This window comes from Hippoglossus stenolepis, chromosome 7, assembly GCF_022539355.2.
Source record: "Hippoglossus stenolepis isolate QCI-W04-F060 chromosome 7, HSTE1.2, whole genome shotgun sequence".
NCBI classification, from domain to species: domain Eukaryota; kingdom Metazoa; phylum Chordata; class Actinopteri; order Pleuronectiformes; family Pleuronectidae; genus Hippoglossus; species Hippoglossus stenolepis.
Window position 1 is genome coordinate 9,083,285 of NC_061489.1, and position 26,924 is coordinate 9,110,208.

Sequence of the window (26,924 nt, forward strand, 5' to 3'; positions counted from 1 at the left end):
TATTTGCGATGTTGAATCCGTAAGGTTGGGGCTATTTTTCACAGCGTCCATTTATTAAAATAAATGTCAAACCGTCTAAGAACATCAATGTGTTCATCTGTAGCATCTCACAGGCCAGTGTGATGTATGTTTTTGTGTTTCCGACAAATACAATGAAAAAAAAGTGAACTCTAAAAACTGCGGAAAATTAAAGAAAGTTTCTATCCTGCGTTACTGTATTTATAACTACTTTTTGATATATGTTGGAAACATTAAAAATAGCATGTCTGAGTGTATTCTTGTATAAAAAACCCTTTCTTTACTTTTCTTGTGAAATAATACTAATAATATTTTTTTTATGATTCACCCTGCACTCACTGATATATACATATATTTAATTTATCTCATGAAATGGAAAAGAGACTATGGGTCAAAAGTGTGAGCTTAATGATTAGTTGGTTAAACTAATCATGTGTGCTTTCAGTCTCAATTATTATTTCCTCTCCTGTTCTCTGTTTAAGTATCAGTGCACTACATGTATCATAAGTGGAAAATGTGACACTTTTATTTTGAAAAGCTGTAACTTTGCTGCTGTCAAAATCCTTGAGGTTATGGTCTAATGACGCATCTGACTCTGGTTGTCTTGGATACCAGTGGTGGCATGGATATTAATAGCGTGTAATTACATGCGTCTGGTCACGTGTGTGTTTCTTGCTGTACCTGGAGTTGAACGGGTTTTCCCCAGGGATGGTGTGGGTGCTGTCCCGCCCCACGAGCATTTTCACGCGGTCATAGAACGAGCGGACGTGCGGCTGGGCCACGGAACTCTGCTGGATGACTTGCAGTGGGTCCCGGGAGCCGCGGCACAGTGGGCTGTTCTGACAGGGACTCTGGATGCAGCAGTCTGGGTCCATGCAGTCTGTGAGTCCGTCTGAGGAGAGTGCAATTATTAGGTGGGGGTACAGGAGCAACGAGGAGTGCAAAATACCTCCCCCTGCTTCTTCCACTCTGGATGTAATCTGTGCTTCTTTCACAAAGAGAAGTTTAATTTTGCCGTCCGCAGTGAGGGCTGCCTCTCATGAGACCTTTATCTTAATTCTATTTCTTGTTTTAATTCATTATTTTTCCTCTATCTCCCTTCACTCCATTCAGAAGCAAAAACTTTTGCAGGTGGTTTTCCTCAGCAATGGGCTGCTTTACACCAAACTTCCTCCAGCTCCCCTCAACTCACCTCCTTCGTTGTCCTTGTTGTCAGCGCAGGAGGTCTCCATGGCGACACTGCAGCCGGGGCCCCTCCAGCCTGTCTGGCATTCACAGTGCCAGCTCTGCTGTCCCATGGTGCACTGGCCGTTCCCGTTACACAAGTTGGGACAGCCGTCTGCGAGGAGAGGACAGGAGGAGAGGGGAGGAAGAGGGGAGAGATGATGGGACTGTGATTCTTGTTTGTTTTACCATCACTGATACACAGATGAGCACATTCAAACACAAACACAACACACTCTCATATGGTTGATTGACCAATGAGCCTCACTCAATTGAATAAGCACCCAGTAGCATATTGTAAGTATTGATTGTTCAAGAATCAATTTGATACAGCAAGTCAATTTTCATAGACACCTTCCCATCTGTATGTCTCTACACCTGTGGGATGGCTGCTAAAACATGTGTGTGTGTGTGTGTGTGTGTGTGTGTGTGTGTGTGTGTGTGTGTGTGTGTGTGTGTGTGTGTGTGTGTGTAGAGAGGTGAATAGATCATTTGATTCACTTACTTGATAAAGCTCCACCTGATCATCACTCTCTCTCTCCCTTACTCATGATTCAGTGTAGGTAATGGGATTCTGATGGCCTCCGAGTAATGCTTTCTCATGAGAGAATGAGATTATGTTCGATGGAGAGAGAGTGTGTGTATGTGTGTGTGTGAGAGTGTGCAGTAGCAGTCTATGAACTAATAAACCTTCATTTGAGCTATATGCAAAAAGTTCAATGATAATCTATGGCCCTGGAGCCAAGTAAGTTCTAGAACTGCCAAAGCAAACCAACCCTCAACCTACACTTGACTTAAAGGCAAGAGAAACTAGAATTTGTTTGAGCCTGATGAGATAAAAGTCTGATAAAAACAGATAAAAAAATCGATTTTACAAAGGGTAACCTGTATGTGCGGGACTATTTTAGGACCGGGAAAAGTGACTTCCTGGAGTTTCCATTCAACCAGGAGCTAATTTACTGTATGATGCCCAATGTCAATTTGCATTCATGCTCATACAATATTACCCATCAATGTATTTCTTTAAAGGCCTTTAACTCAGGGGCGGATCTAGGATAATTCTAAATCAGGGGCCACAATTTACAGGGGGTGCAATTATACGTCCAACATTCATGTTCAGCAAGGTTAAAACTCATGTGTATTGTTCATTTTGTTAGTAGGTGACTACTTTATTTCAAAAAAAGAAAGACTACTGACAACACAGGTGCAACTCAAGGGCTGGTTTCAGCTGGGGCCCTTGTCCCCATCCCTGGATCCGCCCCTGCTTTAAATCCTAGCCTGGCTTTACCCTGTATCGCTCTATATTAAACCTTTCTAGGTCTGATCTAAGATTTTGTGCTTGCCACATTATAATGCATCAGGAAGAGAAGGGAAAAAGCCATGATGACACAATGACAATGTTTTCTCCAGCAGCACAAGGAGCCCAAAACAAACTTGTCACAATGGTTTTCTCTTCAATAAATGCGAGAGCGGGATGTGACACTCTTAAGTCTACCCACGGGAGAAGGAGGCAAAGACAGGGTTGACTGATAAAACAATATGTGCATGCACGCAAAGGCACTTAGCCACAAACACACACCCAGCGCAACGCACCCGGGGGATATGACCTGACATTTCTCACTCGGCTGTAGTGCGCCGACACAGTGCGAGGAAGGACAAAAAAAAAAATAAAAACCCCAGACAGAGATTATGAATATGAAACGCTTTTCACCGAGTCCTGCTCAATAGATTAATGAACATATTTTCACTCAAGTTGCACTGTAGTATTTTGCCCTCTAACAAATCGCTGCATCAATACAGCCATGCATCATGAATACAAATAGTGCAATCTAAACTGTGGCAGCGGCTGAATTAACAGGCATTTCTCCCCAATTGGCATTTCATCATATGTCTCAACCACCAGGCGACGAGGGAAAGTCAACAAAGGACTTTAAAAAGGGACAGTGCGCCATCTTGTTTGAACTCCCAAGAATAGAGAGAGAGAGAGAGAGAGAGAGAGAGAGAGAGAGAGAGAGAGAGAGAGGGGTGGGGGATGGGGGGTGGAGAAGCTTAACCAAGTTTTTCAGCTCAACAAGAGGAATCAAATCAAAGGTTTTTAGCTTTAATTATTACCATTTTCTGCATCAGGGGACTGCTCATGACACTGTATTAACAGTCGAGCTGGAATAGATTGTCCCCAAGTATCGAGCTGGGGGAACAAAGGCAGTTAGCAGTGATTGCCTGTTAAATGGAGTTGCCATTTAAAGCAGCCAAATACTTATGAAGCACCCGGACAGGACAATCCATAGTGGGCATTGATCGGCTTGCCTGGGCAGGCCGGCACGAGGCTCCTCTCTCTTTAATGCCAGCGCCCAGTCGATACCCCCTCATACTAACAAGAATAAAGTGGGATTTCAGAAACCATTAAGTCCACCCTCCTCACTAATGTAGTTGGACTCTGATGAAATCCCCTTAAAAAGGAGGAGAAATTGCCTTGGGTTATGGGTCAGCACACACTCTTGTGCGGTGAGCGTGTGTGTGTGTGTGTGTGTGTGTGTGTGTGTGTGTGTGTGTGTGTGTGTGTGTGTGTGTGGGTGTTGGGGTATATGTCTGTATAGAGAAAGATATTGTGTGAGACTCCGGGGAAGGAGTGAGAAAGCGATAGAGAGACAGAAAGAATGAGAACAAAGTCTGTAAGCGAAACTAAGTCGAGGCATTGTACTAAAAAGTTCCACCATTCTCTCTATTCCCCGTTTCCAGCTCTAAAGGTCAAAAAGTAAAGGTCACAGCCATAAATCCGAGACCGCTGCTTATAGATGGACTAGATAACTGCGCTCTCTCGGATCAACCTCCGCTCATCTTCTCCATATTCTTCAGACGCTACCTGAGGAATAACATTGATTACTTTGCTCCACATCTTCTTTTAACTGTCTCTCTGCTTCCCCTTTGATTCCATCTGTTCATCTTTACTCTCGCCCTCCGTTTCGTGCTACCTCTTTTAACCCTGTGATTTACCGTTTTCTCTAGGCTGGCTCTTCAAAAAACAATGAGCATTATTCCATTAAGCGGCGAGGGTGAGAGGACAGTGTCGACGGTGCTCCAGGGACCCGTACTGTCAGGCAATCTGTGCTGCTCCGTGTAGCCCGACAGGTTCAGCTGCGGGGCGAAATATTAAGCATTCTTGTTGTGCGGTGTGATACAACTCACCCTGGACCTGCACCCTTGTCTGTTTGCGTCAGTGTCTCAACCCTGATCCATGATTCCATTTATCTTTGTGTGATCTGACTAAGCTGTTTGGTTGTTATATTTTTTCTTGGCTTAGGTTGTCGGGGATAGGTTTGATAAAAAAAAAAAGACCTGGAATTAATATTGTATGCTCGCTGAGTCACTAACACACACACACACAAACATACACACACCAACAGAAGCTCACAAAATACATTTATTAGCCACTCTATCATGGCTGTTGCTACAAATACCCAAATGTAAACACACACACACTCTGTATTTCTGACACCACATTAAGGCCTCGCATCAGTGGCCTATGAAATTCACCAATTACAGTACCTCAAAAGTTCTTTACGGCTTTCAGCATTTTCTCCTCGTGTGAAACAGATGTTTTCGCCGTACATGACTAGAATACCTGAGCAGAGTTATGTGTTTTGTGATTCCACATTAAAAATATGGAGAGGAACACACACGCACGCACACACGCACACGCAAACACATGCACATCCACACGTTCACAGCACAGCCCTGCTACACCGTTGATGCCACACTAAGGCTCTACGGTACCCCGCGACACATCTAGGCTCAATGACAGCTCACCCCCGCTGTAGTGCACCGCCCTGAACGGCAGTGCACTACATGTAGGAAGTTATCATTGAGGCTGACGCCCCTAGTCTATGGACAGATAGCACCACAGAGTCTACAGAGCCAAGCCAGGCCAAGAAACCCACAGAATGCAGCAGCTAGCTTCTACCACCACAGGCTAAGAAACAAAACACCAGAGTCAAGATACGGTACCTGCTTTGTCAACCATGCTCCCATGGTCTGCAGTGGGAGAAAACGTGCAGAAGGTAAGAGATGGGGAGAGTATTTTTTTCTTTTCTGTAAATAAATGCAAGCAACATCATGCAGAGCTGAAATGAACAACAGGCAGGCTGAGATAAGCTATGCACTGGGAGTGTCTGATGCCGGTGAAATGTTCTTAGCGCCAAGCTAAGGCCTGACAACTCTTTCATCTCGGGCTGCTGTTACAGTCAAAGCTGCCCTACTTTCTAATGGGGGATCATAATCTCTTGTTCCCCGGTGCATATGTTTGTGCTGGCATGCGTGCACATGTATGTATATGCATTGTTAGTGCACTTTTGTGTTTTGGTGTTTTTGTTTGTGTATCATATTGCAGTCACAGTGCTTGTGGTGACAGGGAAATGAGACATTGTGTCTCAATGCGCTCCGGGTGAATCAAAGGAATCTAGCACTCATCCATCCAACGTGACAGTGATGTCAATATGAGACAGTGGCTGACATAAAAAGTCGCACGCACGCACGCACGCACACACACACACACACACACACACACACACACACACACACACACACACACACACACACACACACACACACACACACACACACACACACACACACACACACACAACTGTGCGCATGCACACATACACAAACAATGTAAGGGAGCTATTTTTTGATCAAAGTGAGGTGAAGAGTTTTGCCTTTCATCACGTAACTTTGGTGTTTTCAAAGGATGGAGAAACTAAGATTCCTGGAGTCTTGCAGTTGAGAGGCAACCTAACAGAAGCTAAATCCTGCTCTTTTGTAATCCTCCCACCCCCACTTCAAAGAAGTTTGCTCCTCTCCTCTCTGTTCGCCCGCCTCCTACATCAACCCCTCTCTTCAATCCCCTGAGGTCCCCCCTTTTGCCTCCACTCCTCATGTCCAGATTTCTCTAACAAAGTGGAAAGGAGCTGCCAGTTTAGGCAGACTTGGTGCTGGTGTTTCTGTGCACACCCACATGCTGACACGCAGACACACATCAAACACACACCTCCACACAAGCACACACACACACACACACATAAACAGAGAGGGTGCTTACCAATGGTGCAGTGCTCTCCGTTCCAGCCTTGGTGACACTGGCACTTTCCTTCCTTGCAGGACCCGTGTTTGATGCAGAGGGGGTTGCACACGCGCTGGTCACAGCCGGCGCCGGTCCAGCCCTCCTCACAGCGACATGTGCCGCCCATGCACACTCCATGAGTCCCGCAGTCAACGGAACAAACCTCTGAAGGAAGTGAGAAAAAACAGGGTCACGAACAACATTTCCAGACTTGAAGGTTGATGTGTTTTGTAGGTTTATAATAACTACTGCAGTGTTAAACCTGCCTGTTTTAATTCCTCCTGTATTAATGCTCAGGAGATACTTTCGAATTATTCCTCCTTAAACAGTTCAACAATATGATGTTACTTTTTATTGTTTGTGTGCTGGACGTTGTGTACAAACTTTGTGTTCATCCTTCCTGGTTTATCTGCAATGAATAGTTTATAGTCAATGTTTTCATAAAATATACAAGTTTGAACGATTTAATAATAATAATGCTAATAATAATGATACTAATGTTAATAATAAAGCAAAAAATAATAACTAATAACTTTATTTGCAAAACACTTTTCAACACAAGGTACAAAGTGCTGCACAATAAGAAAACAAATGGTTCAAATACATGAGGAAGTACATAAATAAAAGTTGTAATAATAATAACCTAGCAGCCAAAGCAAAGTCAGGAATATGCCTTCCAACAAAAGTATGAGTCTTTGTAGTAAGCACTGATTTGCCGGTCAAAAGAATCCTGGATACGTTTTTAGATGTCTGGGCTGCATATATTTGCTGTTTCAAGAGGAAATGACAATATTTCAAAGTTAAGCAGGCTCTGACTAGATGTTGAAATTTTGTCACTGAAGTGCCACTTAAAAATGGTGATGTGTTAACAGAAGTCTAAAAACGTTCACATTTAAACCTAATTCATTTTCAGTTTTAATCTGCGAATAGAGTGTTTGATTTCATCCCATGTGACAGCGAACATATTATCCTGGCAAGTGCAAAAGAGACGAAGAAAAATCAAACCCACTAAACTGCACTAAATACAATTCTCCACCATGCACCTTCAGTTAAAATCAGTGAAAGTAGTTTTGCGACGGCTGGGTTTATTTGCTGAGCCTCCATTACAGTCACTGTGATTCTCAGATATTGCAGCCGGCGACGGTGCATGTGGTGAGATGTGACAATCGCGCTCGTGTGCGCAGGACACCCCGGTGTGCGGTGAATGTAGTATGTACAGATGTTTTGATACACACTTGCCGGGGTATCCTGCGGAGAGGAACAATGTTTTCTTTATTAAAGCCAAGCGTCGCTTCTCTCGTAACAAATGCCGCAGCTCTGTTTGTGATCCTGAGATGGGAAAGCGTCTCGGGCTGGCACGGTGGAGGTTGCCGTCTCTCTTACAGGGGTGGCTTTATTTTATTGAGATGAAAAACTGTGGAAGTTGAGTATTTTTTTATTACAAAAGGCTTTTAAACATGGATCCAGCTACTTTAACAACCAATATCTCGCTTCTTTTTTTAACTCCATCCCCGGGGGCGAAGCCAAGCATTATGAATCTCATGCGCAGGAATTGACTCCAGACTCCAATCTTCCTTTTGTCTCGCACATCCACACTTTAATGCCTTCACGGAATGATTGTAAGAGTCAATATCCACAATGCTGACACCCCAACATTCATGTTGTCATTGAGTTTCTCTAAGATCTCAATTTCTCCTTTGCATTTGCTTCCAGTATAATACAGAATTACCTTCAATGTTCTGATAATAATAATCTATGAAGCCCATAATAGTCTGGCTCCCTGGTACATTTCTTACATGCTCACAGCTTGCAGACCATTTAGAACCTTTCAGGTTATTATGCAGTGGTCTTTCAACTGTTGCTATAAGTTCCGGATCTGGGGAGGAGGCATTTACCGGAACTATCTAATGACCTGAGATCTGGCACAACTTTCCTCTGTTTTCTTAAGCTTAAGATTAGTTGTTCTGTGTGTGTGTGTGTGTGTGTGTGTGTGTGTGTGTGTGTGTGTGTGTGTGTGTGTGTGTCTGAGTCTGTGGCATTGGTGAGTTTTTGTGGATGGTTCTCTTAATTTTTCTTCTGTTTTTGTTATAGTGGCAGCAGCATCTTGTACCTTTTATTATATATGTACCTTTTTTATTTCATTTAAAGCCCATTTGGCCCCTGATAATCATTAAAACCTGTCATAACGATGCTGCCACTGTTCACTGTAAAAAAGTAAGTAAGTTTGTAGAATTGTCGATTTCCTCCAAGCCCAATTAAAAAAATACAGCAGTTTGAAATAAAACACGTCCATAGGGACCACAAAATATGTTTATGAGTGGTCAGTCTAAGGCTACATTTATACCATTACTTTTTTGCATTAGCAATTCTGCTAATGATATGCCTGGCGTTAACATTACTAGAGCCATAAAAAGTATTTCCGGTCACGACATAGCCTTTTCTGATTCGTCAAGCTATCACACTACAACCTTCCGGGAGCCTCGGCTACCAGTGTAGAACGCTGTTTTTAATCTGAAATGTAGTATTATAGATAAAGCCCTATTCTGTTTATTAAACCCCAAACTCCATCTTTACTCGTGTTTTATTCTTACAGGCAAACCATCAGTTGTGAAGTTGTACTTACCCATGGAGCAGTCAGGTCCCATCCAGTTGGGGTCACAGCTGCACAGCCCAGTGTCTGGTATGAAGGCCCCGTGGCCGTGGCACTGGTCTGGGCACTGGGCCCTGGGCAACTCGCAGTGCAGCCCTCCCCATCCTGGCTTACAGTGGCACTCCCCATTCACACAGATGCCGTTGTTGGAACACGTCGGATCCAGGCAATCGACTGCATTAAACCAGGAACGCACCAAGAAAACACCATGAAGAAAAACAAAAATGAACAAAGACAAAGCTGACGTTAGAAGCAAATTAAATAACAGTTTTCTTCTTTATTAAATAAAGAACGAGATGTGACAGAGGACATATTTTCATTCTTTGTGTACACAAAAAGATAATTAAATGAAAGAAAAACATTACCGGACATTACTAAGGCAATTAAAGCGCACAATAATGAATAGCTCTAGCATCTAATTGGGGCATGTGTTCCACTCTGAAAGAGGAGCGAGGCCTCGCTGACACATTCAATGGTGTGTGAGCGGTCTGCCTCCGTGCACGGGTGCGTGTACATTTGTGTGTATGTGCTAATACATGGGGGAGAATGTGACACTGTCAGTCTGCCAGGTTGACAGGCAGCTCTGAGTCCGAGCAGTGAGTGAAAACCAATTTGACAAATTACCTCCTCCTCGCAAAGCGCCCACCCACCCGCCCCTCCTCATGCCTCCTGTCATTGCTCTGTCCCGCTCTATCTCTCTCTCACCTCGTCCTCCACTCCCCCCTCTTCCCTCTCAGACATGGCTGACCCCGCTGCACCTTTTTGGACACAAGCGTTCATAAAAAGCACAGGCTCGCACATAACCCCGGCCCTCCGTTTCTGTTTGCCTGGCAGAAACGGCAGATCACAGCCATCGATTTTCATGTCGCTGGCACTCCAGGTAAATTGTTTGAGGGACTCGGCTGTGATGAATATCAGATTTGAGACCAGAGGAGGAGGGAGGGGGGTAAAAATTGGATGAGAGGGGAGAGATGGAGAGAGAGAGAGAGAGAGAGAGAGAGGAGAGAGAGAGGGGAAAAAAAGAAGAGCAGGAGAGAAACTGCTGACCTTGTTCTCCGGCCCTGAGTCTTCACTTCCTTCTGTCACTCCTTTTTTCTCTTTCATCACCCCTGACTCTCTTTTCGCTCTTTCTTCATACATATTTACCTCCTGACCCCCGACCTTCCCCACCTCTCTCTTTCTCTCTCACTCTCCATCTTTCTGACGAGAATGGGGCGTGCTGATCCTTCTTAACAAGGATCAATAGAAGCGATTTCATCCCTTAATAAAATCTCTGATGTGTTTGGCTGCGGCATCATACTTCATCTGAGCATACGGCGGAAACGGCAGGCACTCACTCAGGGTGAGATTATGCTGTGATGAGCTGTCTAACGGGAGTTAGAAGGGCGTGTGTGTTTGTATCTGTGATTGTGTGTGTGTGTGTGTATGCGTGTGTGTTGTACTGAAAACAAATAATCACTCAGGCAGGCTGAAAGAGAAAAAAACGACTGACACATTAAACCATCCCACATCCTTGGGGGATCACCACACCATTAACTCTTCTGCTCTCACCCTCTGCACAGCTCTGCCCTTTGTAGCCAATGGAGCACACGCAGTTGCCGTCGGTGCAGGTGCCGTGGCCGCTGCAAAGAGGGTCGATGCACTGCGTGATGGGGACGTCACACTCGGGCCCCTTCCAGCCGCTGTAACACACACAGGAGCCCTTGTCGTATTGGCCGTTGCCGCTGCAGAGCACCGGGCACGCCGCTGGAGGAAACAGAGAAAGAGAAGGGAATAAAGGAAAAAACATTAGCAGGCTTCTTAGAGATTTTCAAAACAGTGAAACGCCAAGGTGCCCACCCAAACACACGCTGACCCGCCTAACACTTCACCATTCAGGTGGGTGAATAGAGTGGTTAGGGTCTGGCGAGTGGCAATGACACGGAGAGTAATTACAGGCAAGGGTAACTAAACTATTCATCAAAGCTGTCTATCCCAGGTGAGCCAAGGAGGCGTTAGCTCGGGGAGCTGCCATTCATCATCACTCATCTTGTCTCAGCTCCACCTAAGGCCACACGCCGTCCCACCGCTCTTAATCCTCTCTCTACTTTTCAGCACGGAGACGAATGTACCTGCTCGTCTAATTAGACGAGAAAGAAACGACGCCGACTTTTCCGGCAGAAGGAACTCATACCTTTGGAGCAGTCCATGCCGTGGAATCCTGGGAAGCAGTGACACACACCAGAATTACACTCTCCGTTGCCATGGCAATTGCGCGGGCACTCCTGCACCGAATCTGTGAGGAAGAGAGAGAGAGAGAGAAGGGGGTGAGAGAGTTTGATGGCAAGCATCAAAGCGTTCGATTAAATCATTGGCACCGTTCATTCTTTAAGATGCTACAAATCGTGTCAAGGCGCTCCGAGTCGCAGTCACAAAGACATCAAAGGCAAATGCCCTCCTTCAAGATTCCATGCGTTTCTTTTCAGTGCATTTTTCATAGTGTGGGGAGAATGCGTTTTGAATCAGCCATTTCCTTCAGATGGTATCATCGCATATCTAACATTTCTCTGCACGCTGTGTCAGAAATAAGAGTCTAGCCCCCTGCTCTACACCAACATCCTCCAACCCTGCTGCTCCTCCTCTCTACATTCTTACTTTAGTTGTTTACGCCTGAATCTGGTCCCACTGAGTTTATTAATACTTCATACACATGTGGTTGTTTGGCAGAACTTGGCAGGTTTTAGCTGGAGTGCATTTCTGCTTGTATGACCTCAGTGCAAACAGTTTGGTGGGAGGAAACAGGGTCAACGCCAGCGGTGAGGACACACTTTTTGATTTTGAACTTTCCTCTTTTCCCAGCTTCCACTCTTCTCCACATCATTACTCAGCCTATCCACACTGCCTTCCTCTCCTCACGCTTCCTCCCCCGATTCGCTGTCCTCAGCCATTTCCATCCCAAATCTCATCCCCTCGTCTCTCCCTCTCACCCTAATGCATCCCCTCTCTTTCACTCCCCTCTTCAACTCCTCGTCCTTCACTCCACTTCACTTCATTCTGGCTTTGCCCCCCGCCATTATTTTCTTCCCTCCTGCTCCCTCCTTGACTTCTCACTCTAATTCTGCCCTCGCAGCCTCTGCCTCTCCTTCTTTCGCACCTCTCCTACTGAAACCTCTACTGCCAGATATTGACATTGAAGGATTCCTTCAAACTACTTGACTCCTTCTATCCATCCCCCCACTTGTACTCAGGTTTGTGTCTCTGAAATTATTTGCGCCGCTGTTCCGGCTCCTAAATACATCCAGTTTGCAGGGTTGTTGCAGCATTTTTATTTGGATACATTCTGTTTGTACATGTGGTGCAGACGGATCCTCTTCACACGTGCACTTACACCATGGAAGTGATTCTAAACTCTCTGATATAAAAAGCTGTGTTTTGTTTTTGACTGCAAATTCTCCACTTGTCCTGCTACGTTTTTGGCAAACACAGATTGTTAAACTCACTAAGCGGTCCTGCCTACTTGACAATGTTACTATAGTTGTGTGGCGAGTGGCAACATTGTGCACATGCTGCTGGTGTGATTTTCACCCTGTGAATGTGCAAAGTCTTTGTCAAGTTGAACGAAAATAATCTTTGACGTAAATGCTACTATGTTCCTTTTAAAGGGGAAAGCACCCAATTAATGTATTAAAGTCTCTCTGCAGGTAACAGTAATTAAGGAATAACTTAAAAGTGCTCCATCCTGAAACAGAACTTTTGCACTGAAGTCGGACCTATAACTGTCCCCTCTGTATAAATCGTGGCCCCCTCTATGGCCCCTGATTTAGACAAATCCTAGATCTGCCACTGCACTGTGGGTATAACATGGTTTCGACCTGTTTCAAGTTAAACTTAAGACTTTGTAAGACCATAATGGATGAAATTTAAGATCTTTGTCAAGTATGACAAGTCCCAGAATTACTAATGGAAGATAAGGTGAAGTAGCCTTGCAGAGAATAACCCTTAAAATGCCACAAGAACCGACTTTGGTCTTTCCAACCGCCAAAGTGAGTGTCGTTGGTTTTGTCTGTAGTTTTATTTGTAAGTGTGCTAATATCTGTATCATAGAGAAAGAAATATCCACACATGGAGATATTACAAATATGCATATTGATGAAACATTTCTCCTAAAAATGTAAGCAACAACAGTAGAATTAAATTAATATTTAGCAAAGACTTTTTAATGCACAACATTTTTTATTTGTTGTGCTAGGGTTAAACCCTGCGTAATGATACAGTGTTCATGTAGATGCATTGAATAAAAAAGACAAAAATGGTTCCGAAGACACACACAGTATAGCCCGGTTCGCACTAGCAATGTCGGGCCGTTTTTGTCGGCCGTCAAAAAATTGGCAACACACAATTTTTCTTCGCCGTGTTAGATAAATTCAGCCCACTCGTATTATTCGTGACGTCACGCTCTGCTTGGCCATCATTGGCTGCAGCTGATCACGCCACATTGCGTGATCAGGAACTTGGTGCGCTCAGTAGTTGACTTGTGGCTGTTGTGATTGTACGTCATTTGTGATTTTCTTTTAATCTTTCAATCCCTTCATACTACCGATTCATTCTAAGGTTTCGGTGAATGCACTGATGAAGCTTGCAGGGTTCAGTACCTCCAATAAGGTTAAGAACCACTGTTCTAAACGCTGGTGTTTAGTCACCAGCCTGCCAATCCTTTCTTTCATCTCACAGTTTTTGCCTCTGCCTCACCCATGATGTTTGTGCTGAAGGAGACCATCTCTCTTTCCCGGCCGTCGTTGTAGAAGGCCAGGTGCCAGGCGCCGGCATCCAGGTACTGGACAAACACTGCCTCATTAAGGACCACGGTTTGGATGCTCCTCCTCTCCCGTGGAGACTCCACCACGCTCCACTTCTCCTTCCCGTCCAGCCGCTCCATATAGTCATACTGATGGAGAAAGAGTGAGAGAAAGTTGAACGGGAGTGCAAGTATGAAATGTATGATTCATTGATGAAGTGCTGTGCTGGCACTTCTTCACACTGAGGAAAATGACCCACAGTTGTATGTACAGGAAGATTAAAAGATGGAGGGAAGGAAGTGCGGCTGGAAATTGCCGGGGAAGCATGAAGAATGCAACAGACAGAACCCCTCGACTCAGACAGTCATTCTCTGAAGACACATTCAGACGTGTTTCTGCTGCAGCGCCACAGCCTCCTCTTCCGTCTCTTTACCAGGTCAGGCAGTGAAACAGTTATCTGTGTGCAATTATCCTCTTCTACAAATCAAATCCGCTGTTAATTGAGTAGTTTCTAATTAATAAGAGGCACTAAAACTTACATTACTGTGAAATTAAATTAAGTATAAATCTCAGCCTGAATTCGTTTTATTCAAACATCTATTACAATAAGTCACAAGTGTATTTTAGGATGTTTTTTCAAATGAATGGAGAATTTTTCCATGATTAAAATGATAATTCTGTGGGAAGATCATTCCCCTGCAAGACTTTCACTTGCCAGATTTTACCTGAGCATGTGACGGAGGCAGGCCCTTGCGAATGTACACTCCAAACAGGGCGTCCTTGCCCAAGGATATGTTGAACTTGAGGAACTGGGGTTGGCTGAGGTGCAGCAGCGACCTCCAGAACACCCCCGGAGGCACCTCTTGAGTCACCCGCCTCCCGACCTCAATGTTGCCCGTGTCTATGCTGCTGTTTCGGCCTGCCCACGGACCTGGAACGAGGGGAAAAGAAACTGTATAATCTGTGATTATATGCATCGATTGTCAGAGTCAATAGTTAATCATCACAGTTTACTGGAAATAATTTGCTATAAAAATTCATGGTCATTGAATAGTAGGGGGACGAGCGCCATTAGCTCTGCAAACTGTGCGTCCACAGCTTGTGTTAAAGCGAGTGCTGTTAGGCGACGGCAGGATGCAAAATGATGCCTTTTGCTGCGGAGCCTGCAAGACTGTGGACTTTGTTGTCTGGGCTACAAATGAGCGAGCTGATGGAACTGCAGGGGAAGAGCTTTCCAAGCAGACACGCAAACAGGCACGCACGCAGAAAAACACAGCATCCTGCAATCAGGTCAGTCATCTAACAGCAGAGACTTTAGGGCCCGGTCGGAAAAAGACAGAGTGTGAGCGAGCGAGCGTGTGTCTGTGTGTTTGCAGAGAGTGGTGAAGAAATGAAAGTAACAATGAGAAGAACGACGGCAGCATCTGGCCCAGACGGCTGGGGAACACAATACAACAGTCCTCTCATTAATACAAAATACAGACACAAAGCAGCAGCCCACATGTATCTATAGTACGTGCTGTGTGTGTTACAGAGCGAGAGCGAGCGAGTGGAAGAAGAATAGATAGAAAACCGCATGGGGGCCGAGAGAGAGAGAGAGGCGGGGGGGGTGCAGTTGGTGTTTTACCTTGCTGCTGACTGAGACGATAAACCTAGCCTGACACAACTCAGCGGAGTGGTTACACAGCACATACTGATAGCACAGCTAGTACCCTACCATGAATTATGGAGATATTTTAGTTGGTGTGAGTGTTTGGGTGTAAAAAGAAATCTTTTGGACTGCTTTGGTACGTTGTTGCACAGCAGAAACAGCATTTTAAAGGCCTTAAAGGGAAATCGCTGGCAATCTCCATTATTTGTCTTGCTTTCAACAAACCCAGCGATGTGTTCGTTGGACATTCAATACTTTCTGACTCTCCAGTCTGCGCCTCTGAGGCCCCCAGCCGGTTTATTCCTGCTAAACACATACATCTTTAAAACAGGTCAAAAACGTGTAGGTTTATTTCAGGAGTAAATTGTGCATTTTTTTGTGGACTATTTTCAGCCGTGGATTAATACACATTTTGGCATGCTAGTGAGTGTTTACAACACCGGGGTGGAAGTATCTGTGGGTGACTCTGATAAACCACAGCAGCTCTGCTTATTGTAATGAAGGAGCATGTTACCCTCTGCAGAGTGTGGCTCATTAATGTGGAAGAACTATGAAGCATGGCGGCACAGAGAAATAAATGACAGTTGTTTTTTTTGCTGTAGAGAAGATAGTTAATGATCTCAACGTGGGGTTGTTAGTGCTGTAGTTCATACCTCTGCCTCCAGAGGGCAGCGTGGCCACGTCGCTGTTGACAGGCAGGCCGGTGCTCAGTCCGTTGTTTAACACCGGGCCGTCGGATGGCTTCAGCTGCCATGTCAAACCCAGAAAGTTGATCGCTGCACACAAAGGGATGGAGAGGAAAAAGAGAGAGAAGGGAAGGGAGGGAGTTAGAGGACATATGACTTGAATGGTGGATTTATTACAGGTCCAGGATTAAAAAATAAAGCCGCACCACAGAAATACAGCAGGTCGACCCCTGTAAGTCTGATCTGTCATTTATACTGCAACCAGGGCTGCTTTTATATAACGCTGCTTTTACACTTTTATCAATCACACACACTGAGGCGAAGTGGCAGGTAGCCCGCAGCCCCAAAAACGGAGGCAAGCGTTGCACAGCTGACAATTAAAAACGACACGAGAACAAATCATTGTCTCCCTCCCTTTTGCCTCAACCTCTCACAATCCTCTTTCAACCTGACAGTGTCTCCTGCTTTCACTCGGAGGCCTTTACACCGACTCGCGGAGAGCAAGTGACAGATTGCTCTCTGAAGAGATCGCTCTATGACTTTCCCTTCTCCTCTTCTTTTGTCCTCTGTTGTGTTATTGTGTGCTGGTGGTATGAGACTGCTCCAGTGCGTTCTCTCCTCACTTTGTCAGCCCCCTTGCTCTCGCTGCGTCTCCTCTAACTTCCTTAGCCGGCTGCCAAACGTCTCCTCCCGCTCCCCAAAATAACGGAACAGTGAGAAAGAAGCCCATCCCTTTACAGTACTTTTGATTCATGGTGACAGGTACACGCGTTTTTCTTGCACATGAGTGATTTCATTTGTTTCTGTTTGCTCCATATTAAGAAAAAAAAAGGCCACAGTGCACCTGCAGTGGTGGATGCACAAACACACTGATGTGAGCTTTGAGAGTACACATGCATTATGTAGGTGTTATTGCATGCCTCTCAGCATTGGCTGTACCCCCGGCACATGGGCCCATAACACCTGCATCTGAAGCCCGGGAATCAATTTCCCTCTCATCAAATTCCATCTCCACTTGCCCAGGGTTTACACACACACACACACACGGAGAGGGATGAGTGTAAAAGTTGCAGAAGAAGGGGGGATGCGGCTTTAGGATTTGCTGCCGGGGCAGACTCATTCTCACCCATCTCTCTCCCTGTTTCTGTGTTTCTTCCTTTTTATGCACCCCCACCACACATCCTCCTCCTCCTCCTCCTCCCCATTGTTGGTCAAAGGAAAGCGCTGACACCTCGACTGCTGCCCGGCCTCCGCTGTCAGCTCTTTTTCTATTTTTCATCGGGGTGGGGTGTGTGTGTGTGTGTGTGTGTGTGTGTGGGTGTTACAGAGAAGAAAAGAGGGAGGGAAAGTGAAAAGCAACAGAGACTACAGTGTCCTCCCTCCCCTGTCTCTTTTTTCTTACATCCACCTCTTGCCCTCTCCTCTCTCGACGCGCTGACCTTCATCCCTCTCCTTCCTTTTAATTCCCCCCCTCTTTTCTTTCTCCTTTCTCGTCTTATCTCTGCCTGTCCCTCCTTGTAGATAACGCAGACATGCATCCGTGCACACGTGCCGGTGCACGCACATGCAGAGATGGTATCACGGGGGTGGGGGGGGGTGGGGTGGCGGTCGATGGAAAGATTACCTATTGAATCAGGTGGAGACAGTAAGCAATCCTGAGTCTATTGTGACGGCGCTCCCAATCTAGGTCATCCATAAGAACGCACCAGACAGCCCTATAGTTGGCTTGTTGTGTGTGTCTGTTCATTGTGTGTGTGTGTGTGTGTGTGTGTGGGTTGCTGCACTTGTGTGGTTTCCTGTCACTATTTTCTTTCCTTTCCTGTCGGGGGTTGTGAAAGTCTGACCAATAGATGGCACTCTTCCTCCTCTGCGACAGGAGCATTAAACCCAGTTACTTTGTCAACAGGTTTCTTTGCAGCACCGACACAGAACGAGGGAGACAGAGCGAAAAATAAGACAAAGAGAGAAACACTTGTTACCATTCTCTGTACAAGCACCATCCCTCATTTCAACAAAACTTCCAACTTTGTTAGGGTGTAATTTTATCCCAAATGAAACTACTGAAATTGATGTATTTAGCTTTGTGTTGACATAATTCTCAGCATTTTCCTTTCGGATCATAATTGCTGTAATTACTGTTTTCAGGCTGCATGGGAAGGCTTTACTGAATGCAATGCTAATAAAGCCTATCCGTATTGAACTCAACTGACAGACGACGGAAGAACAGGAGAGGTAGTCGGTCTCAGGCTGTGTTTTCCTTTTTAATCTGTCGTCTCACTCATGTTCATTTATCACACACCTCCACACACACACACACACACACACACACACACACACACACACACACACACACACACACACACACACACACACACACACACACACACACACACACACAACCACACAAATATGCATGTACGCGCACACAGAAAGATCACAGAGAAGCAGGTTTAACAAGCAAACGAGTTGGATTAAAAATAGATCAGTTGCTTCATGAGGTTTTTTATGTAATCTCAATACATAATTCAGAGAGGCAAAGTGCCTGCCAGTATCGACTGCAAAAGACAGTATCTGAAACAGCATTGTCACACGAGATCATGTGACAAAAAAAAGAGAGGAAGGAAGGACTGATGGACAAAGAGAGGACGGGAGATGGGGGCAATGGCCAGGAGCTCGAGGGGCTCGAGACGAGGGGGAGGGGAGGAACAGAGATAATACTGGAGGACAACGAGAACTGAGAGAATATTAAAAAACGTATAAAAATCCCCAGAGGATTTAAAAAAAAAAAAGTAGAGCAGGGAAAACAGGCTACACTTGATGTTGCACAGAAGGGAAGAAGAGATGAATAAGGGCCCCAACGGATGAAATGAGGAAGAGAGGAGGAGAGATTTAAGGGATGACTGGCCCTGTATTCATTGACTGGGCTGGGTGAGAAAAGATGGCCGTGATTCATCCTGTGACAGTAAGTGGCTCGCAACACGGGCAATCGGACAGAAATACAACGCACATGTGTGTGTTTAGAGAAATATTTATACATCTCAGAGTTAAAGGGTGTTAATGGACTTCTGCATGAGAGGCAGAAAGGTGACTTTGTGGCAGGCCGTGCACTGAGTGTCCCCTGACTGGAAAATATTGTATTATCATCATTCCGTTCTCTGGAACATGTTCCAACTGTTCTCCCCCACCTCTCTCTCTCTCTTCCTTCCTCTACGTCCCTAAGTCTCTCGCCCTTTTCTGTCTCAACTCAACCTTATCATTGCCTATTTAAATTGCAGCATCTCCCATTGAACCAATTGCACCGCTCCTAATTGCACCAAAGGCAGAGAATGGCCCTCTCTCACGTTTTTGTATGTAATCTCTTGCGCTTCAACTAAAGCCACACAGAGAACAAGTGTACACACACACACACACACACACACACACACACACACACACACACACACACACACACACACACACACACACACACACACACACACACACACACACACACACACACACACACACACACACTTTTCTCTGCCGTCTCCCCTGGCCATCCTGATAAATGCATATTAACTGTTCTAATTCACCACTAAATTAACAACTCTGACCTCAATTAGGGTGGTAATTGTGGCTGAGACCAGCCCCCCAATCCTTGGCCCAGCTGCTAATTGGTTTAGGAAGCCTTTTCCCTGCCGCTCTACCTTTCTGTCTCCCCCCCTTCCCGCCGCCATCTCCGAGGCCCTCATTTAAAAGGCCAGTAAACATTTTGTTGCTCAAAACAAACACATGAGGAACACACCTGAGGAAAAAAAACGCACCCTCGCCGTGTCTTTCAGAATCGCTCGCACCTTCCGCTCTATCTCGACGGGTGCAGTGCTAATGTTGGTGTGACTGAGGGAAAAACAGTGCGCTGCCTCAGGTTTTTCAATATTCAGGCCATTAGGGATATTTCTTAGAATTTATCACACAATATGTACTTATGTAGTCTATAAATAAAGCAGCCTTCTCTCTCTCTGCTAAGTTTGAAGGCGCTGCTTGCTGAGATCATTTAGAGTCTCAGACAGAGGGACGGGGGCGGCGGTTGGCTACTGCCCTTGGGGGTCATATACTCTAAGAGAGACAATTTGTCTGCCTCTGTGTGTGTGTGTGTGTGTGTGTTTGTGTGTGTGTGTGTGTCGGCGTATGCATGCTTAAAATTGCATGGTATTAACAACAAGCACGCACGCGGGCTCACACATCGTAACCCCCGTTGGGACCTCCTCACCCAGCTGATGCAACTGAACTGTAATTGACTGCAACACAAAAGGTTATGCGAGTTGCTCTCGGCTCTGGTACCTGCAAAAAACAGTGTCTTAGGTGGAGAGACGCGCCAACTCACTCAATCACGCAGCGAAATGGCTTTCTTATTGGCACTGAAATATTGAGACGGAGACGACGCAGATGTAGCCGTGTGTGTGAGCGCGAGTGCGTGCGTGCGTGCGTGCGTGTGATGGGCTAAATGAAAAGAGATGTGCATCTGAGTGATGTCCTCCTTTCTGAATCCTCATTTCCTCTTCAGATATCTCTACCCTGACCCCCCCACCCGTCTCCTCCCTCCCTCCCACCTCCTTCTCTCCTTCACATCAACCCACTCTACCTCATCTCATCCCCTCCTACCTCGGTCCTTCTCCCTCTCATCGATCTGTATTAGAAACAGGATATGAGGAGCTATGCTATCTTATCGCAGATCAGAGACCGAGAGAGAACGAGTGAGGGTGGGGGGAAGGACGGAGAAAGAGTAGCCTACGCTGTGGAGGACAAGAGTCAGAGAGAAAATGAGAGACAGAGAGGAGGAGGTGAGAGGACAGCGATTTCTTTCACTCCACCTTCATCCATCTCCTGTTTCAGGACTAGTGAAGCACCATGGGCCTAATTGGACTAACGATTGGGCCCCGATAAGACCTGTGCTAATGAATAAATGAATGAGGAAGTAAATAAATGGAATGAGCCCATGCAGGCTAATGTGGGCAATATGAACCAAGAGTGATGACGTCAGTGAGGCTGCAGATAATGGATGAATGCACACGTCAAAGCATGGAATATTAGCTCCCAAGCACGTCCTGAGATGTCAGGTACACTAACAGGAAGTCAAAGGAAGAACATTGATGTAAGCACCACATTCTGGACGACCATGTGTGCCCCCTGCTTTGTATTACCTGACCAGTGCATATGACCCATTTATCCCTCTGCTGCAGATGGTATAGCACCCTTTGCCCGGTCCTGGCCATACCCTGCTCTTTTCCTGGACTTGCAGCGTGTGGTAAGATCCTAACCTTTATCATTGCGACAGGCCCTGCTGCTACGGACACACACGCTTCACGTCTGAGCCTTATGTCCCAGCTTCCTGCATTCACCATATGCCCAACCGTGCCCTCACCTCTGCACCCCTGCAGACACCAGCCTATACGAACACATACACACTGGCTTGAGCGACACATTCTGACCTCTGGCTGTTCCAGCTTGCATCAGCAGAAGGGAAGCCACATGCAGAGTGTGAGGGGACTTTGGGGTCAAGGTGTTGGGGTTTGGAAAGCAGCCACATTGTGATACCTGCGAGTCCGACACAAGTTCACCAGGCAGGCCCAATACTCAAGGGCTCACTACTCTTGTTTTTTTCTAACTTAAAAAGTCTCGGAGGGAGGAAAATTACCACAAAAGAATTTTTGTCGTATAATTAGCATCTCATTTGAATTTTCTCTTCAGTCTCTAAAACTACAAGCAATTACTAAGGCAGTGGTTCCCAAACTTGAGGTCGGCAACCCCCCAGGGAGTGGTCCACAGATGATTAGTAAGACTGGAAAAAAGACATAACATCTATTTTTCTGACCTTTATCAATCCTGCTATTGCAGTCTGCCCTCATGTACCTGAGTTTGAGGCTTGCGTCATTATGTCAGACAGTATGTGTTTCATGTTAGTGTTTAAAAAGGCAGTATATTTGATCCACATTTCACACATTAATATCTCTAATTATAGTGTTTTGCACGCGTTAGAAAGATGTAGAAGCAGACTTCCTTCCAAGTTAATAAAAATAACCCCAAATAGGACGTGGTAAGCAGATTCAAGAGTGATCCAGATTCAAGATTCAAGAGTTTATTATCCACATTGCAATGTAGGGTGTTTTTCAACATTTTCATTAGTTTCTCAGAGAATATTTCATGGTTCTTAATGGAAAAAACTAGGCAAATTTAGGGAACTGATATCTATGAGTATTTGAAATTTGGTGTGGCTTGATTGACTTTGAGGGGACTTGGTGAACGAATTCTTGTGTGTGATTTAGCAGCAAGTATGAAGAGTGTTGTTTGAAAAGTGAGTAGAAATCTGTAGAAATCTATAGATTCTAATGAATGACAGAAATTTACACCACTTTGATAAGAATTTGACAGAAAATATTGAAGCTATAGATCATTTCAGACTATAATATAATCATTAACATGTTATTATGTAAGGTAGCAGTGATACGACTCAAGCAAGGAACTTATAAGCGGGAAGAGCGGGCAGTAAGCGATTGTGATCAGTCTGGAACAGTGAGACAGCAGTGATGGATGGAAAGTGGTCGGTCTAGAGGCATGAAGGTCACACCCGATGACAGTGTGTGTGTGTGTGCGTGTTTGCATGTGTGTGTGGGTCATTTTAATCCAGAGGAAGGGGAGCTGGGAGTAGACTAAAAATACACTGCGAATGTCTGTGTGCGTGCATGTGAGTGCGTGTGTGCGCTCTCATTCATCAGTGGTGACAATACCATGTGGAGTATGCCACTGTGCCTGACAAATTCAGCCATCACGCACGCACACACATTCACGCGAAACACCCCTGCAAAGGTGACACAAGCGCCCGCTAGCAAGTTTGCTCATTGCAATGAAGGGCACACCTGGGCCTGTGTGTGTGTGTGTGTGTGTGTGGGTGGGACTGTGCACATGTGAAAACACTAGACACGAGTAGTCTGACATGTCCTCGATCTTTCATCTGTGTATTCCCTCGACTGCAATGCATCTCTTCCTCTGTTCCTTTTCTCCCTCTCTCTCGCCGCGGTCTGTCCGCGAAAGCTTCCGTCTTCTTCTCTTTTTTTTATCCTTTCTGACTACTTATGTCATCATCCCCCTGTTCTTGTCTTCCACAGCCACTGCCTCCTCTCCTCTCTCTGTCACACTCCCTCTGTTCCCTGCTCGCTGTGATCAATTAGGAGACATTAGTCCCAGAGTTATTCCAGGTGACAGAACCTCAGGAGGCCGCGCTCTCCTTCATCTCTCCTCTTTCTCTGCATCCCCCTCGGTTTCTCCTCTCCACACCTGGCTGTCTTGTCACTCCTGCTCCTCCCTCCCTGTCACCCCCTCCTCCCCTCCCCCCATTTGGGGCTGACAGTGACATATCAGGCTCAGCCTTCCTCTCCTCCATCTGTCCCGTAATCTATCCTCCTTTCCCTCTTCCCTTTATGTTCCGTCTACATGCCGACAGTGACGCATCTCCCTTTTCCCCCCTTTGCCCTCTTCTGCCCTGACTCTATTCCACCCATTTCTCTTCTTGCTCTCCCTTTGCCTCCCCTCTATCTCGCACTCTCCAGGTTGCCGCTCACAATGACGGACCCGTCCTCCCTCCTGTATGCCAACCGTTCACCTGTATCCTAGCAACCACCTCTCCTTTGGCTCTGGTGCTCCATGCGGAGCAAGCAAACAAGACGCCCGGGGAATGAAGAACAAGCACTCTCGTTTATCCTCCTCCCTCCATCCGTTCAGTCATTCCTTCACACGTAAAGAGGAGGCCATACTCCGCTGGAGTTGGGAGCTTTTATGCAAAAATGCTGTCTGTCCTCACAAACAAGTAAATGCTCTCAAACTTGTGCGAACACACATATATAGGTGCAGGAATGTTCAGGCGCACAGATGTGTTTCTCTGCATTTATGTGTTTGTGTTTATCTCATTCTCATGGCTTCATTCTTACAGCCACACATAGTGAATATTGCTTCAAAGGGACATTGTCTACCATACCCCTGAAGCATGCTAAGTGCTGTCTTTGTAAAAAGTTCTCAGTGTGTGTACAAGTGTTTGTGTGCTGCCGGAAACTTGTAGAGGAGTTTCTGAAGCTATATTTATGGTCTTGAAAAATAAGAAAGGAAAAATAAGTCAGTTGAAGGCCAAACTGCCCTCAAAGCCACACAATCAGACACACATTGCACTCGCATACGTTGCATTGGTCGATGTAAGGGAAGAAGCACTCACGCACACACACGCATGCTCACACACAAAAAAGAAAAGTGCTGCTCAGGCACATGTGTCCCAGTGTAATTTATGAGTGGGCTCCTGGGCGGTCGCCTCGGAGGGGTCCTCTTCACGCTGCATGGCTCTGGGTGCTCGGCACAGTCCCTCCAGTGAGCGCAGGGCTCTATTTCTCACACACATAACGCACAAACACGGTACCACAAACCCACCTAACCCCCCCATGAGTGGCGAGCTCTACCGACTGAAACTCGCTGCACGATTAACGCTACAAAAAGCTAGGTAAACACAAGGGTTTCAGGCTTGGCAGCACTGCTACAGCTCTGTTCAGCACAGGCAACAAACCAGAGCAACACATTTCCTCACAGCAGATTAAACCGGGACCCGGCAGTTAGCAAAAAGTGATAATAACAATAAAGTATCATTTCAGCCTTGTTCGGCTTACTGAATTACAGCCAGCGGGACGATTAAGCTCGGCAGTAAAGTGCTGACCAGCGGTATATTAAAAACACTAAACGTACAGAAAATGGAGCTTAAAGAAAATGTTTAAGCAACCTTTGTTCTACAGTCACTGAATTTCATTAATAAAATGCAACATAATACAGAATAGTCACAGGGCACTTGGAGAAGCATGCAAACAGTATATGTATACTTAATTTCTTGATATTGCAAACAAACCAAAGTTACCAATTTTTGAAACAGACGAGCTGTGTGTAGACTGTGTGGACATTGTGTACTCAAGCCCTTTTTCCACTGGTCAAAAACCCCCATTAACATCTGGCTTTTGTCTGCAATGGGAATGGATACAATCGGCAATTTGTCCCAAGTCAAATGACTCTTCAGTAGACAGGGCATTATCAGCTCAGGTGCAATCGGCAGTGAAACGTGACACCCTTGTGCACATGCTAATTTGGCAAGACAGTGAGGTTAGAGCAGCTTAGTTTTTTTTTAGTAGGTTTACCGGTGTTTAAAAAACCTGCGTATACCTGACAATTTTGATGCAAACAGGTATTTGAGTTGTCGACTGCTTGAGTCCATGAAGCGAAGGAATCAGTTTTAAAAGCTTGGTATTTACTTTTAATGAACCTTTAGCAGTGATGCTCTGTCGGGTTCGGTGGCTGGGATCCTGGGGAAGGTTTTGTATTTTTCTTCATTCTAAATTATTTGTGTATTTTGTGTTTGTGTAATTTTTTGTATTTTTGTGTTTCTTTAAATAAAAGACAAAAATTAAAAAGAAATATGATGTTGGCCCTGCGATAAGCTGGCAACCTGTCCAGGGTGCCTCTCACCCTATGTAACCTGGGATTGACTCCAGCCCCTGTGGCCCCCAAAGGATAAGCAGTAGGCCTACAGATAATGAATGTAGGGATGTTCTAACAAAAACAAGTATATGTGTCAACAATGCCCCAGTGAGCTCTATATGCACCAAATAAAATAAAAAGATGGATAAAACAGAGATTTTTTTGTCCCTGCCCTCAAGTATCTTTGGGGAGGTTTGTGAACTTTGTGGGAGTTGTGGCCTTCCTTCCCCCTCCTCACGCTGGTTTCGTACCTCCATATGTGGCTGTCCACTGCAGTGTGACTGTCTGAAGCTCAGGAGAGGGTGTATCTGTCTCTGCGCCCTAGGCAAGGGGCCTTGATCTGCTCTGGAGGACACGCAGCACTCTCAAGGGCAGGCCAAAGGAGGACATGTGCACACAGGCACAGACTTGAGTGCACATTTGGACGCATCCAGAGGTGCATCAATCCAAACAGCACTATGGATGGATGGATGCTGAGGTAGATGAAATAAAAAAAAATATATATATATTTAAAATAAATAATGTAAAATTATATGAATAATGTATGTAGAGGCAATGAGGGAGTTGTTCTTTCTGCTGATGGCACAATTTTTTTAAGATCCCCCATCTGTTGACTTTGGTCTCTGGGGTAAGAGGCTAATCAAGGGCTCAGTGACACATCTGCCCCCTCTCTCTCTCTCTGACACCACCCCCCCTACACACACACACACACACACTGCACAGTATATACGTCCTTTCTCTTTTTATTGTCTCCCTTGTCTCTCTCTCTCTCTCCTCTGTCTTACACATACACACACGTCTGTGTTCTCTTGTCCGGTGAGCGAGGTCAAAAGGAATAAAATCAACACCCACACACCCACTCCCACACACTCGGAGCGAGGCTCTCTCTCCCTCTCTTCCCACAGATCTACCAGTCGACAGCCATCAGAGTCTCTTCCTGAGGTGCTCAGTAAGTGCTCTCCTCTGAGTGTCTGCCATCCCTTTGAGTTTAACTATTGCTCGTTGGCTTCAGATCAGTGAAAAACATCCTCTCCCCTGCTGGGTCTGTTAGGATTCCTACCCTGAATGATACCTGCTCACTGAAACAGCCCCTGCGGTTAATGTATCCTCATGTCTGTTCGACTGGCTGTTTACATAGTGGAGGCCAGAGCTTCTGCTGAGTCAGATTTTGACCGTGCTGCTCAAGCCTACATTGACAAAGCTCTCGCCTCGAGCAGGGCTCAATTTGTACCAGGTCTTTGCCGGAACAGGATCCGGGACCTCC

General features: G+C 45.6%; 1 protein-coding gene across 1 annotated transcript in view; it reads right to left on the reverse strand.

Annotated features, from left to right (window-relative positions):
* Positions 1-26,924, reverse strand: part of tenm2a (teneurin transmembrane protein 2a) — a 211,930-nt gene that overhangs the window by 21,355 nt on the left and 163,651 nt on the right. Inside the window, 10 exon segments of the mRNA XM_035162067.2 lie at positions 700-910; positions 1,211-1,357; positions 5,248-5,274; positions 6,341-6,526; positions 8,985-9,185; positions 10,563-10,757; positions 11,185-11,286; positions 13,740-13,935; positions 14,512-14,717; positions 16,091-16,213. Coding sequence (XP_035017958.2) covers positions 700-910; positions 1,211-1,357; positions 5,248-5,274; positions 6,341-6,526; positions 8,985-9,185; positions 10,563-10,757; positions 11,185-11,286; positions 13,740-13,935; positions 14,512-14,717; positions 16,091-16,213 — 1,594 coding nt within the window.